At 39.1% G+C, this 15,968-nt stretch overlaps 1 protein-coding gene across 1 annotated transcript in view; it reads left to right on the plus strand.

The window, feature by feature from the left end:
- PHLPP1 (PH domain and leucine rich repeat protein phosphatase 1) overlaps window positions 1–15,968 on the plus strand; it is a gene marked incomplete at its 3' end in the record, with an annotated part of 130,073 nt that overhangs the window by 56,976 nt on the left and 57,129 nt on the right. Inside the window, exon 2 of the mRNA XM_079533021.1 lies at window positions 14,747–14,943. Coding sequence (XP_079389147.1) covers window positions 14,747–14,943 — 197 coding nt within the window. The remainder of the gene's footprint in view (window positions 1–14,746; window positions 14,944–15,968) is intronic.

Genomic DNA, 15,968 nt, shown 5'->3' on the forward strand with positions numbered 1-15,968 from the left:
AAAGGAATATCTGCAGCGTCTTGCAAGTGCAAGTCCTACATTTGGTATCATCTTTTATCTTTCACTATGTGTAGATTTGTGAAAGCACTTAAAAGTGTTTTGTTACTGTTTTGTTTTAATTAAATAATGAATTTTCTACTGTCATGTAGCATTGCTCGTCTTAAGCATAAGAAAGCAATACATAAAATGTTGTGGGTCATCTGGCCTTATTTAACAGGAGTACTGTTACTTTCTTCAGAGTTGTTTAGATAAAGCTGAAGGTGACTTGATAAAGATTATTCGCTCTTTGGAAAGGATGGATTTCCAGAATGCACAGTTTTCATTATTGCAGTCTTCTGGCCAGATATGCCCCTGAAACTGCTGCTGAAACATTTTTAGCTTTCAGCAGCCTTCCTTTATGGAAGAGATATGACTCTGATCCATCTTTAGGATGATTACATTTAGTCACGGGGAAACTATCTGTTGCAACTATTTCCAAGAAATATGAGCTATTGGTCTGAGGTTATCATTGTGACAGTTCTTAGTTGAGACTATAATGCTTGCAAATAGATTTTGAAGGAACTCTGACTGTGTAGAATTGTATTTACTTTGCTCCCAAACAGATTTTCTCCTAATGAGAGTTGGATGAACACAGCTGCTCTACTTCAGATTGCATTGAAAGCTTTAGAAGTAATTTTGTCTGCGTGGATTTTTTTTTTTTTCCTGAAATGGCGAATAAAACAAAATCTAGAAGGCAAGGAAAGCTGGTGAGAGAAGTTAGCATTTCAATCCATTATCCTGAGGCCTAGCACAGTGAGTTGAAATCACTTCCATGCTCTCCACAAGCAATCTTTACTAAGGGAACATGAGAATTTTTGTTGCATTTAATCCTGTGCGGCAAAAATGTGATACCACCTATGGATTCAGAATGTCTCTTTTGCATTTGTTTAAGTCGTCCTGGGAAAGCATATCTTTGTAGTTATGTCATAATTGCTTCCAGTAAAAATAATAACATAGGGATCTTTTTTTTGAGTAGTAGTCGTCTTCATTCTGGCTTTAAAATTCCTAAGTTGCATAGGCTTGGCAGTTTCAAACTGAGTTGATAAGTCCTTTCAGTGCTTGATTAAGAAGCAAAGCAATTCATCCAGAAAAAATTTGTTTGCTCTAATGATCAGGTGCTGGTAGATCCATGAATTTGTTTTCCAAAAATGGTTAAATGATTTTGAATCCATGTAAAGTCCTTGGGCTCCTAACTACTTCTGATTCAGTGAGGCAGGACCGTGTGACAGCTGTTAGCACTTTCCTGAAGCCGAAATCTTCAAGTAAGTGGTTCAAACAAAGCCTGTTTTTTGGAGAAGGGTGGTTTTTGTTTTTTTAATCTCCTGAGCAAGTTCTGGTTGGCTTTTTGTACACGTGTAAGTGTTAGAATGTACTAGCTGTCTCTGCAGAGCTGTCTTACAAATTCTAGCACCTTTTTTTTCTCAAAGCTTTGCTAAATATTTTTTGCTTCCTTTTAATTTTGTTGTGACAACTGTTCAGTTTTTTCAAATTGTGAAACCTGTCAAGCCCCCATGACGTGTGATATGACACTCAGTTCTTGATTGAGCTGTGATCTAATCATCATGTGTTTTGCATCATTTTTACCAGGAATTCCAGGTAGCTTCAGAAAAGCAGTCTGTCATACTAAGTAAAACTCAACCTTAGTTTATGTGGTAAGCTTTAAGATGGGACTTGGGTTGGTTCATCGCCACTGAAACCAACTTATGGAGAGAGACAGTGGTGAATTCTGTCCTGTGACTGACAAAAATTGAAACAGAAGCAGAGAAAATAGGAGGAAAATAGCAGTATTAATTAACAGCAATTAAAAGCAACAGTTGAAATTCTCCCCAAGAGCAGAGGGCAAAAAACTTGTGGGAATTACTTTTGCTCAAATGCTATGTTGTATAAATTTTTGCATACCATTACAGTGCTTGCTCAGAGCTTCTCTATTTGTCAACAGTCAAGGCAATTGTATGTTTCAATAGGAAAATGATGAAGTGAATATGAACCAAAATGTTGTTAAACTTAATGGATTCTCAGATTAACAGCTCTCATGAAAATATTTCAGTGGAGCAGCAAGACAAATTATGTCTAAACAGCTTTTTGTGCTATGACTTAGTATGCAAATGGGATGAGGTAAACTACCCTTAATTACATTTCAGGTCATTACTTGGCTTACTTTGCTTCAAAAGCTAGCAGGAGGCCAATGTATGGAAAGTTGTGAGTAGGATTTAGAGCAAGGCAGACTGGGGCAGTTCCCCATGTGAAGGTGACAACAGTTCCTGGCCCAGTTTTAACTCAGAACAGATTTGGTTGTTTGGGCAGTGGTAGCTGACTGAGCAGCTGTTCCCCATTTTTCTTTGGGGAACCAGCATTGGTGGGGAGCAGGGGGATTTCAGCAGGCTTGGTGTTTTGCCTAGCGCTCTGAGATACGTTTGCCAGTGCTGGTTGAGGCTTACGAGTTTATTGTGTGGCGGAGTAATGGACCCTCTCTGGGGACTTAGCCCAGTTCCCCATGTCCTGCAGAATGCTGCAAGCAGCATCAGCCTTCTAGAACAGAAGAGCAGGCTTAATATCAGTTGCAGTTGATAAAAATTAGTTTGTCTGATTTCTCTTCTTGCAGTATCCTCTTTTAGCGTTATCTCTTCTTGTATGCTTTCACATGTAATATGTGAGGCAACATATCCTCTTTTGAAGTAGTTTCTTCTTGCTCGTTTTTGCTTAAGATTTAGAGGAATATAAAATCATGCATGTATCCTTCATTTTTAGGCTTCTGCATATCCAAAAATAATAATGAAACACAGGGGAAATACTGGATTTTCTTCATCTTTTACTATTTCTAGTAAAACACTCAGCTGAACACTTCCGTATGATTTCAGCTTAAGTCTCATTGTCCTTTTTGTAGCCAAAGGTGAACAGTCCAGCTACAGGAGATCTCTTCCTACTTCACATTCCTGAAAATTAAATCATCCATTAACTCAGTTCACCAGGCAGCACCTTGCATTAAAAATACATGCCAGTACTGTTCTGAAGTAAAATAAAGTAGCATCAATTTGGAGGTTGGCAACATGTTTCACATTTGGTACCCAACACGCTTTTCCTGTGCAAAGTAAATAGTTGTAATTAACTTCAAAGATTGTTTTTCCCCTAACAATAAATTTCACTGAACAGATTTGTGTTACTCCAGCATTAGAAATGAAATTGAAGTGCCATTTACACATAGATTAAACAAAAAAAGAAGCCAGCTTGCAAGTATAATGCATTCTTGCCCTCTTCTTTTTTTGCTGGAGTGGAGATAGAGATGTAGAACATGAATTGTGTGGGGGAGAAAAATCTTCAGGAGTCTTAATTCTTCCTCAAAACTGATTGAGTGGGTAGAGAAAAAGCTAGTGTTTGGGGAGAGAGAGTTTTCAAAATCTATCCAAGTGGCTCTTAAGCTTAATCCTGTGCGTGTTTGTGGATGAGATAGCATCATGAACTCTTCCTGTGCTTTTTTTTCCTGACAGTGAGCTTCATACATGTTCTAGAAAGGGTCAGATCTAGCAGTGATTTCTGAAGGAGGCCGTTACATTATGCATGTGCCCAGCAGTACAGCAGAGCTGTGGAAAGGCAAAGCGAAGAGCAGGGTTCTCATCCATGCTTAAATGTTCCTTCTCGCTGAGTTCAGTACGTTGGTTGCTGAGATTGCATAGCAGAGGATTTTTGCTTTTGGAGTATGCTTGTAAAATCGAGACATTTGCATTCCACTGCACGGAGGTAACTTGTGAAATGACTTTCAGGGAAATAAATGTGATGTGATCTCTTACTTCATAAGAACCCAAACACTTAGACAATTGAACTGTCAGAGTGGGTGGATCAAAACAGAGCCCGCTTACATAAGATCTTGCATATTTTAGTTTTTATTGTGATTGCTTACAGGATGGAGGGTTCAACACAGATTTAACAAGATTTAGATATGTTATGCTTAAAATGTTGTACTTTTTGAGAGGGAGGAGGAATGTTGGGGGTTTGTTTTCTTTGAGAGGAGGTTACGTGCTAGTATTGGACATGGATCGAGTGGTGGGACAGTTGGAGTTTCTCTGCTTTTTCTGAGTACACAATTTAAATGGTGTCTTTGAGCCACAATATTTTTTTTCCAATGGTACGGAAAGCATTCATTTCTGTGACAGAAAATTGAAATGTTACAGTCTGACCACAATCAATATACATAAACAGACTTTCTTGTTCTTTGTACTGAGCGTTATCCAGCTGGACTGCTCTTCTGCCTTGATATTGAAAGGTCTTGTCAAATGCCAGTAAAGTTGCTCAGTGTTAAGGGTAGATTTCTCAGGTGTGTGGTTGGGCACTTCAGACTCACTTGGGTAATAGCCAGAGAGCTTTGCTGAGTAGCCCCAGCTGCAAATTGGTCCTGCCAGTGTTGTGCAGTGTACTCAGAGTGAATGCTTAGGGACCTCTTTCTAAAATTGAGCCAGGGTTAGTTGTACTCTAAGTTCACAGGGTTGTTTTTAGCACGCTCGCTTTCCTGTCAAAACTGAATTTTGATCCTGTTTTAATTTTATCTCAGAACTTCCTGCCTTAGAAGTGGCTTCAGGAGCTCTTAATTGGGACTGTGTGCTTGAAAACTGGACCCTTGCACAGGCTTTTTCTTCTTTTGCTGTGGATGTGAGAACTTTCAGCATTATACTTAAAGGGGTGTGTAACATAAAAAGGGAATTCTGAATTCTTACATTCGGAGTGTTTTATGAGCTAGCACTTACAGTTGTACTTTCATGGACCCTTGCAGCGCCCTGGACAGAAAACTGATGAGTTTGGGATGACTCATGTGTAATAGTTTATTTTAATTCAGGGGGAATGGAAAAAGCCAATCTCTTCTGGTTTTTCTGTTTTTCCTGCCCTTTGTAATGAAGCTGTATGACATGCGCCTGCAGACAATTCCCGTATGCTATCCGGTTACTTCTAGTCTCCGTTGTGGAAAAGAGAAGAAAGTGGCAATTCTGATATCTGGGAACATGCGGTAAATCATCTCTGCCTCGGTTTCCAGGAGTAGAAAGGCACTGAGAAAAATGTTCCCTTTCATGTTGCTTTGTGATTCTTATCTCACTCCCCACTGTTTCTTTCTTCTCCAACTTTAGAAAATCAGCTGTTCTCTCCTTGGTTTTTCTTTTCCTCAGAAATGTGCTCTGAAGTACAGAGTTCTTATGTAAGTTGCCTTTTACTAGTGCATATTTGCATGCATTTACATACACACTTAATGTATGTCAACATAATCCAACCTTTGTCATGTAAAATTAAAAACCCGAACACTTGAATGACAAGTCAATTGAGAGAGGATCAACCGGGCACCTTCAGCAACTGGAACACCTTGTCAGCTGTCAGCAGACTGAAATCAAGGTAGTGAAGCTTTGAGGGCAGCTGTTGATCCAGTTTCTGTGTTTCCATCATCCATATTTCTGCACAACTCTTTGCAGATGCTGTAAAGAGAAAAGTTAAGAAGGGCAGGAACACTTACATAGCAAGTTGGGCTGGATGGCTTTAAAGGATGGAGTAGGACTGGCTTACAGAGACATTGCTCAGCTGGAATTCCTTCTGGTCATTGCATTGAAATCTTAATAAAATTGTATTAGAAATATTTAGTGTTTAAAACCAACAGGTATTTTGTCTGACTAATATGCTTACGCTTTTTTTTTGCCTTCTTGTAGCTTGAAGTGGCTGTTCTGTTTTTACCTACAATTTCCATTGTTTATTTCTTAGGTAATGCTTGGTGGGTGTTGACAGTTTTAAATCTGATCTTTTTAAAGTCCTAAACTTTGAAGGGACTTTACCAGACAGCATTTAACATCTTAAAATACTGTTTCATTTTAAAATTTGGGATTTTTATGTTAGACCTAATTGATATGTGCTAGTAATAGCTTTGTAATACTGCACAGAACTGCTTTGACATAAGATGCTCATCAGCTGGGTCCTATAATGAAACTTGCATTTAGATTTTGATCTGTACAATAGTGCTGGTACAGTAGTCTATTGTAGGAAGTGTCATACTTAAAATGCTTTAACTTCATAGGAATGTAGATCACCGTATGCTTTTAGATATGTTGTAGAATACCAAATTTAATTTTTTCTAATGAAAGAGCAGGTAGAAAATCTTCTTACTTGGAACTTGAATACATTTAACGTGCAAAAATAGTTTAATCATCTTGAGGTTTATGGCATTTTAGTCTAGAATACATCGACAGCATTCGTATTATACGTGACATTCATATTAAACAATGCTTAACTTAGTGTGCTCAAAAGTTCTTGTTCCTCTGTAGCTGTGTGTTTAAAATATTTGACTGTCTACATATTCCAGCCTCAGGTTAAGGCAGGTAAATATTGGACTGTGGGGAGCTTTGCTCAACTTCTGCTGGTAAGGAGCAGAGATTTCTTTGTCGTAATGCTAAGGCATACAGATGAACTTCAAACTTCTGCCAGGGGCTGTCATTGTTCCTCCTCTGAGAAGCGTGCATTCAAGTAGTTATTTTGAGCTTACTTGCTGCGCTTCATGCTGAGCATCTAATGCTGATAAAACCTGAAAGCTACTGTTAGCTTCAGTGGAGTCATCGGTGCAACTTTGTTCTTGAATTCCATCAAGGCTCCAGCTTTGCCTAGAACAGTTGGTTAGCTCAGAGCTTTTGCCAGTACAGCAATTACATTAGACTTGGAATGCCAAGGATTTTACTCTGCGTGTGGCTTTATTGTGCTTTGGGGTTGTGGTAACTAGAAGTCAGTTTTGCGTGACTTCACAAACAATGCATTTCCAGCATTCTCTTCAACTGTGCTTTGTAGGGATTGAGTTGGGGAAGAAAAGGGAAAGGTGAATTCTGCAGACCTTGGGTCCTATCCTACTGAAGTTACGCTTTTTTCCAAGCTGTGATACCACTAGCATATTTGTGAAACAACTTTTTGATCCTATCTGTTCAATTTTCATTTGTTTTAGTATTAGTGCATGCAGTTGGAAATGGGTGCAGAAAGTTGGATTTCCATCCTAATCACGGATAGCATGAAATATGTTGATAAAGTAGTCTTGGAATTACAGAAAATATTTGTCCCTCTATCTGATCACATCTCTTGTATTAGATGTGTGCTGCTGTAAACTTATTTTAAGCCAAAACAATTGGTAGAATATCTCACTGAGAAACTTGTTGAACATCTTTATTAAATGAATCTGAAGTTCAAGATGAGAGGGCTGTTTTAGGCAGTATTTCCTGGAATCCTGGATACCAGTAACATAGGTTTTTTTATAGCCCTGTTCAAGCATGGGAGAAAGAAGACTTCTCCTGGTGGTTCAGTTATCTTTTCTCTGCAGAAGTGTGGTATGGTGCTTTCCCAATTGAGTTTTATTACTGAATGTGATTCTTTATGAATGGAACTTCATGAGCCTTCTTCAAACTGAAGCGTTTAATTATTTGGGTGTAATACTAGAGTTTAACTTACACTTCATTGTTTCTAATGCAAGCAAAAGTGAGTGTATCAAGTGTGCTCTGAGTGTTGTAGTCTTTTATTTTTTTTTCCTGAAACAGCCCTGTCTGCCTGCATGCAGCTTGCTTAAATTTCCTGTAGACAAGTGAGGAGAGCGGCAAGTGCATTGGGCTGAGCTTAAGTGTGGAGACCTCTGTTTCAGCCACAGGAGTGCTCTGCAGGGAAAGCTGAAGACTGGATGAAGAGTTTAAGAGTAGGTGGGTTTTAAGTAAGCCTTTGGGATGTGTTCTTTGGCTTTTGTTTACTCGTGCTATACTGTAACTGATAAAAAGCTTCAAAATACTTAAGATCTGCAATTCATTTGTTAAGATGAAAGCAATTGGACTCCGAGGCTTTTAGATCTTCTGCCTCTGCACAGTAATCCAGATGAACTTGTGCTGCTTGCTTTTAGTTGCAGGCAGCATCCTGTTCACCACTGCACCTAGATCATCCTGGCACTGAAGTCGTGCTATGTCAACAATGAGTCTAAGCATGTTCTGCTGAATCACTGTTCCTTTTAATTCCCTCAGAAGCTATTGGCAGGCTGATATTGAGATTTTGATACTATGCTTATTGGAACCATTTTCCTCTGAAGAAACACCCAATACCAGAAATACTGCTAAATCTAGCTTGCAATGTCTTTTTAATGGTTTATACCATGTTTTCAGGTCTCTTGTGTGGAAGTAGTGAGAATAAGACATAAGAAATGATTAAGTGAACTTTGAGGGGGGAAAAAAACAGGGAGAGTTACTTTCTGTACTAAGAAATTCATTTTTTTCTTCTAGTGAGGATTTAATCAGGATTATTGCTATAGAACTGGTGACTGTTTTATTGCATCATATCACATAGTGATGATTCCTGTCTTTAAGGATGATCTTTGAGAAAAGTTAAGCTTCATAAAGACTGAAAGCCTGTCTGCCTTCTACTCTGTTTTGTCTCATAGAGAACATTTCAGAAAAAGCTGAATTGAGACAGTAAAAGAAAACCAAAACACTTTGTGTCTCAGGTGAAAAGTTGTCAGGCTTCAAGTATTAGGGCTCGAACTGCTAATTTCTAAAGAAATAAATCACTTCAGCTTTTTCCCCAGTTCTCATATTAGTACAGAGAGCACCAAAATGCTGCAAAAGTCTGTGCTAATAGTTACATGCCCATAGAAACAGTGTGGTGATGTCTGAGTCCCTGTTCCACAGAGCAATACAGAATCAATCAGCAGTGTTAAATCCTGTAGGAATTTGTAAGAGTCTAAGCAGATTTGAGTGCAAAAATTCAAGTTCTTAGTTTTGGAATGGTTTTGCTAGTTAAACTTTACCTTATATATGCTTGATCTGTTATCTTTGCAAAAACATCCTTTGATTGCTGATAGATGCTACTAGTTGAATTCTTGGTATTGAATATAAGTAAATGTAAAACCTGCTAATTTTGAACTTTTGTTCTTAAATTATAAATGTGATTTCTTCAGCAAGGAAAAAAGCAATTAGCATGTGAACTTTCTAAGTAGGCTTTCTTCATATATTTTTTTAAATAAAAATGAGAACAGTGCAGTAATTTTGGGATTTTTACTTGTGGTTTTTGTGCTTTCTGTGCTTGCTCTTTTTTTTTTTTTTTTTTTTTTTTTTTTTTTTTTTTTTTTAAATTCACCTCACTGCTTTATTTTTACACATCTCATTGCACTGGGACCTTGCCTGAAGTCATCACGACTACGCTTAGTGTGACTACAGTGAAAAGGGAAGCAACCTTATATGGCTGAAATGCTTCAAAAGTATTGCAGGAAATAGCTTTCTCTGTGTTTAATTAAAGGATTTGGGCAGAAGTAGAAATCTGCAGAAGAATCTGGTAGTAAGGGTTCAGGAATGGTTTACCAGCCTCTACTTGCTGTGTACTAAGAGATATGGTGTAGTAGGGAAGTATTGGTGGTAGGTGTATGGTTGGGCTTAGATGATTTTGAAGGTCATTTCTTTTCCAATCTTGGTGATTCTACGCGTGTGGTGGTTGTGTGTTGGGGGTCTATAGGAAGGTCTGGGGCAAGGTTTTTCCCATAGTCAGAGGAATGGTGTTCCAGGTAGGCACTGAGAATCCACTTTCTCTGTTGATTTCACCACCTCAGCTGGGAAACCAGCTGGCTTTCCTCACCAGATTCCAACATCTTCAAACTGGTTCTTGCTTTTGACTTGAATGTGGAGATATGGGGGGGGGAGGGAAGCAAACAACATGATGCTTGATTAGTGTTAGTGTGGGAAGTGTCTTGTTTCTGAAATTACTTACTGAAAGCCATAGGTGGGCTTAATTACATATCCTCTCCAGTAACTATGATGCAGGTTTGGTCTCCACGTGCTCTTCCTGTGTTCTCCATACAGAACTGCTCACCCTGAGGTGTTGCTGTGGCCTTTCTTTTTGGTCATAGGGAGACAAGAAATGCAAGCAGCTTGGTTTGCCTGAAAAGGCTTAGGGACAGCTTACAGTGAGCAGCTGATGTGGTAGCGTTGATGAAGTGTTGGCCTTAAGCCAAGGGCTTGGCTGTGTGCAGATGAGAATATCGACCTCTATTGCTGGCCCAGCTGCAGCTGAAAAAGACCATCCCTAAGTCAGGGCTGAGACTGAGTCCTTCAGTCCCTTCTGAAAAGCCTTGAACTTGGACACTGTTGCCACTGAGCATTCAGCCTTTGATACCATTAGTACCTGAGAGTGCTCAGCGAAGGCAGCCTGGTCCTCCCTGTGAGCTGCCCAGCTGTGCTCAGAACTGCTGGCTTTCATTCTGTCAGACCAACGTTAGCAATAAAAATAAAAGCTGCTGCACAGAAGTGAATGTGTCTCTTATGGCAACTCTTTCCTCCACTCTTATTTTGGTAATGTCTTAAATAGTTTTTTAGAGGCAGACTTCATTGGCTGTACTTTTCTAACAGGGTGGAATAGTAACTTGCAACTTAATCAGCCATAGAGCTTTGAGAGCTTTCTCCTCCAAATATTCTTCATGTCCCATAATGAGCTGGTATATCATAATTTCTGATGGTAATATATTCCATATGCCTTCTATTGCTAGGATGAAGAGCTCTACTTAGTATCCAAAGCAAGTGGCTGTGGGTATTTAGTAAGATTTGAAGGCTTTGCTCTAGGTAAGAGTCAGTGTGTGGTGTAGCGGTGGCTTCCTCGAGCTGCTCGTTGCCAAGTCGTCATGTTTTAAGATCACTGAAAGGTGTCTGTCCCATCCATGCTTCTTGTGAGTGGTTCATGGTTCTAGAGAGCTGTCCTACCGTTCTGATCAAATTCCCTGTTTCTCTCTGTCCTTGTTTTAAATACCAGTAGTTTCCCTCCAGGACTTAGGACAAGCTAAAACTGAGAGGAATTCAACCATGAATGTCAAGATAGCCAAATGAGTGGTCTGTTTGTAATTCCTTGAGGCATCTCCTCTAATGCTTCGTGCGGAACAAAAGTCCTGTTGTGGGTGTGCTTAGGAGCTGCAGTAGTTTTGGAGTTCTGACAAGAATGAAAAATAATCTTTTTATGGCTTCTTGCTAAAACGCTCCAACTGTTCTGGTTAGGCTTAACATTTGAAAAACATTTTCTGGTATGCAAGACTTGTAGATGTTCTGGCATATTTGTCTTCTCTCTGATCGAGGCAACAATAATTATTTTCCTGCTTTTGGCAGGATTTGAATATGTGTTTCAAGTCACAAAGGAGCATCGATACCTTTTTATCTGCACAACTGACAGCTTCAGTATAACATCACAGGGCCCACTGGAAACTTGTCTGCTCCCTCTGGGTGTAGTTAAAACTGAAGGGAATTCATAACGTGAATCTCACACTGTCTTCTGAATCTCAAGTGGGAAGTCTGAGGCAGACAGTGATTTCAGAACAGATGATTCTTTTTCACCAGCAATGATAGGTTGCTTAATTGATGTGTGATGGTGGCACTGATGATACTGTAACTCGTGCCCTTTGATCCTTGGCCTAAAGGTATTCTGGCGAAGTTCTCATTGTCCCATCCCTTCTGTATCTGGTTAGGGAAAAGGTCATTTGCACTAATTGCTGGGGCCTTCTCATTGGCTTATTTTTCAAGTGGTAAAAAGCACGGGTACACGTGAGTCTTCCTTTTCTTCCTGCTCCCTCGGTGCCAGCGGTGCTCCGGCAGGAGCCGGCTGTGGGGCAGTGTGACACTCTGCCACCTGCTGCTCTCCTCGGTGAAGTGAGGAGCAGCGATCCTAGTGCTCGCTGCACCTTTCTCGAGTCCCATTCCTCTGTTGTTGTGGCTGTAATTCCATAATCTGCTGGCGTTTCAGCTTTTCCTGCCTTTATGCTCTTTTTGCCAGCGAGTCGACTGAGCCATTAAGCACTGTTCAGGCTTATCTTTCAGTCCACAAATTTGCTTCTCTTCAGTCAGCTTTTACTCTGAATTACCTGCAAAACTTCAGTGCGTTTAGAGATCTTTACTTAACCTCTATTTAAAAACAAAAGAAACCAGCAGTTTCTGAAGGTTTTTTTTAATTTGCCAGATAATAAAGCATTTTGATACTGTTGAGTCTGAATGGTAACAACCCTTTGGTAGGAAGAAAACTGAATGATACATGAGCTGATTGCATCTCAGGCAACATCATGTGATCCAACATCAAATGTAGGTTTTGCAAGTTATATAGTGCTGTAGACAAGAAGAGGAAGAGAGAAACCTTTTGCTATAATGAAATATACTCAATATTTTAGTTTTGTATGTTCTGATCAAGAATCTTTCAGCTTTAATGTAGCAGGATAGGCAGAATTTGTTAGGAAAACACGTCTGAAGTGCTTAAAAGTTGAAGGGACTGTTGTAAAAACCTTTGTAGCTGGAAACTTTTACTCTGGTAATTTTTCCATCAAATCTGTCTGTGATGTGAGAGGAAAGGACAGTTTGTACCTAGCATGGAGACTTTGTGATAGCTCTGTTCTGACTTTCCTAGTAAACATTTACTAATGATGCTAATTATTAATGTGACTTGGAACTTAACTACCTCTGAATTTACCTGAAGTTTGGAAAACTTCCATTTAGATGCTACCGGGTGTTTTTACAGGCCCAGCTGTACTTAACTTCATGGAGCCTAGTTCAAGAAAATAAATGGTTTAATCTGGTTCCAGGAAGCAGGCTTGTCTTCTTCCTGGCTCTTTTCCTGTAGCTTTTCTGAAGATTCTCTAATTTTCCAGCACCCTTTGTGAAGTGCGAGCACCTGCTGTCAGATCCCAGTAATCATTTTGCCAGTGCAGTACATCGGGTAATGTTACTTCTCTCTTTCTGAGTGTTCTCGTGTTTCATGCCAAGGCTGCAGCACTGCAGTGGGATCTCGTGTACTTTGTTATCCACTTAGTAATCCAACAGAATTTCTGAAGATTGGTGTTTCTCACCTAGAAACATGCCATGGGAGGTGACCTTACTTGAAATATCACTTTTGAGTTGAAACTGTCCATAGTCCTGGTGACTTGTACAGACATACTTTTGACAATTCACAGGCACTTTGTATTGCATTACAGACATTTTTATTGTCTTTTTTGTTGTGTAACAGATTCTTTGATCAGTGGTTTGCAGCATAAAGTCTATCATTCTGCACGGACTAGATAAACTATCGCTTTAGTAACCATGGTTTTTGTGTTTCACATTGATTTGGCTTTTGTGTTTAGTTAGGGTTGTGTTGATCTATTTTACTCACTTGTATTCCCTAACAGTACGATGGCTTTATAAAAAATAGATATGTTCTACTTCTTTCTGTTCTGTTGGGCTTAAGAGAAGTGCTTAATTGCAGCTTCTATTGTTGGATTTGAATTTGCTTGATAATGAAGTTACTGCTTTCTTGAGGCACCTAGATTTTTATTGGCACTGAGATTTCTCTTTTAGCTTCAAGCAACATTAACATTCCTGCAAATCCAAACTACGAGCAGGCATTGGTAGTCTAAATGATACTGTTTATTAGAACTGAGCAAGGCTTGAGGCTAACTATGCCTAGGCATTGGCTTACTAATCTGTAAGGAAGATACGGGAAGGCTACTTCTTAAGTAAGGGGTAAGAATTGACATGAGGAAGGTGAGGGTGAGGGAATTACAGTGGAGTGGCCATGTGGTAGGTGTCTTCTGTCTTAAGTAATCTGAAGGCAAGAGTAGACTCATTAAGACAAATGAGCTGTTGTATGAACAAGATTAGTAATGGCAAGTTGTAGTAATAATGTGCAGCACTTGTCACTGCTGTAGTTTAATTAGCGCTGTTCTGAAAATATTGGAATTAGGAGAGAGGATCAACTCCCTGATTTTCTGAAGAACCAATCAGTTATTAGTGCTTCGACTTAATAATTTAAGAATTTTGTTAAATGTTAGTGTAGGAAAATAAATGGTTTATCTTGCCTTGTGATTTGGAAAATACCTTAAGTTACAGTAGCCTTTGGTTCTTCATCTGCAAGAAGTCCTTTGCAAAGTTTCACTAGTACTGGTGTCCTTCAAGAAATCTCAACTTATTTAACTTGAACGTGATTACCTTACCTATGTTAGTATGTTTGGGTGAATCCAAATAGAAGGGCTGGATTTTCCGGGGTTTGATATGATAACTTGAAATAGATAAATTCATCAGATTAGGATGAATGAATCGTGCTTCTTCCTATCCATGTCCTAAAGGGACGTGGTTCTATTACAGACATGAGAGAGATGCTTGTCTTTGTGTTGTCCTTATTAACAATGGTTTTTACCAGAAACCATTTTTACCAGAATATTCTTAATAGATAGTAGAATCTGAGCCGCATAAACCATCATTTAACATATTTGGTCTAATTGTTAGCCTTGCTAATAATCTAGATCATAAATAGTGAATTCATTGTAAATATAGGCAAAAGTACTTCACCATCTTTGAAGTTATCAGACCAAAGCAGGGTCTTTCAGGCGTTGCATCTGTGCGCATTGTGGCTTTCATTGTGTACTACCTCTGCTTTGGCATTCGGACTGAACAGATGGGCTGAAGGAAGAGTAGTAACTGTACACTAGCTATTAAAGCAATTCAGCTGTGATGGTAAGGATGGATGGAAATGCAAAGGTGTGAGTGTGCATGCAGTGCATCACCCCCTTTTGCACATACCAAATGAAGGTAAGAGTATCAACTACTTGATTCTGAAGCTGCTGTCACTCCTTTTACTGCGGTTCATAGCTAAGGAACTTTGTGATGAAGTCCCAGGATGACTTGAATGAAACAGGAAGAAATTTTCCATGATTAAATGGATGTTTTTGTTTCCATTTCAGGAAAGCCCCACAGCATTGGCAGCTCCGAGCGGATTCAGCTCTCAGGAATGTACAATGTTCGAAAAGGGAAAATACATTTGCCAGTCAACAGATGGACAAGACGTCAAGCTATCCTTTGTGGAACATGCCTAATTGTCTCATCAGTGAAAGAAAGCCAGACGGGAAAGATGCATGTCCTCCCTTTAATTGGTGGCAAAGTAAGATTATATTTTTACTCTTATTTTATGTATTCGTTTGCTTAATCCCTATCTTTTTATTCATGGAGGAGATCACCTTCATTTGCCATGATTCCTAACCCCTCACAAAAGCTTGTGTCTGGAGAGAAAATCAGTTTCTGGGAGAAAATCAGAATATATAACTAATTCTTGATTGCCGAGAAATTCATACTTAATGCTGTGGAATGTTTGGATTGAAATGCTAAGGAAAAGTGAGAGGGATACATTCAGCTGCCTTGCGTGCAGTGTTTTATATACGTAATAGTGTTTGATATGTATAAAAGCTCACAAAGTATACATTAATCTCTATTTTGTTTGGAGTTTACTATGTCTTTTAATCTGTTTTTATCCATGTCATGTTACTCTAAGATCTGAAAATTAGAAGTAAAGCAGATTTTATTTGTGTTTTGGGGTTGGTTTTCTGGTTTTTCATTTTCATCATTATTAGTGTAGTGATCTAATACAAGCTTGCAGCAGCAAACATTCATTTACAAAAAGCTGAAACTGGCTTTTTGTTTTCTGATGAAATGTATCTGAAACACAGGAGATTGTCTAAACACAGGGAAGTTCTTCCCCTCTGCCCCCCTTCATCAGTGATCAAGCATTGACATAAGCTGCCCAGAGTAGTTGGAGAGTCTTCCTCTTAGAGCTATTCAAAAGTTGCCTGGTCATGGTCCTGGGCAACCTGCTCTAGGTGGCCCTGCTTGAGCAAGGGAAGTGGACACGATGACCTTCAGAGATCCTTTCCACCTTCAACTGTTCTTAGATCTGTAGAACTTTAATGAAGACAGTAAGATTTATATCCTTACTATTTCAGCCTGAATATAGTTTGAGTGCTATTATTGACTTAGCCAAGGTAATGGGAAGAGAATCATTAGTCTGAGGATGAATTCGCACCTGAAATAGTGCTGTTTTACTTTCTATACTGTTAAGTTTGAGGAAAAAAAGATGCCTAATATAATATGTGCAGACTGGAGTTGATGTGTTATTTTACTATCCACGTTGCT

This window comes from Tetrao urogallus, assembly GCF_951394365.1.
Source record: "Tetrao urogallus genome assembly, chromosome: 3".
In the NCBI taxonomy this organism is placed as follows: Eukaryota; Metazoa; Chordata; class Aves; order Galliformes; family Phasianidae; genus Tetrao; species Tetrao urogallus.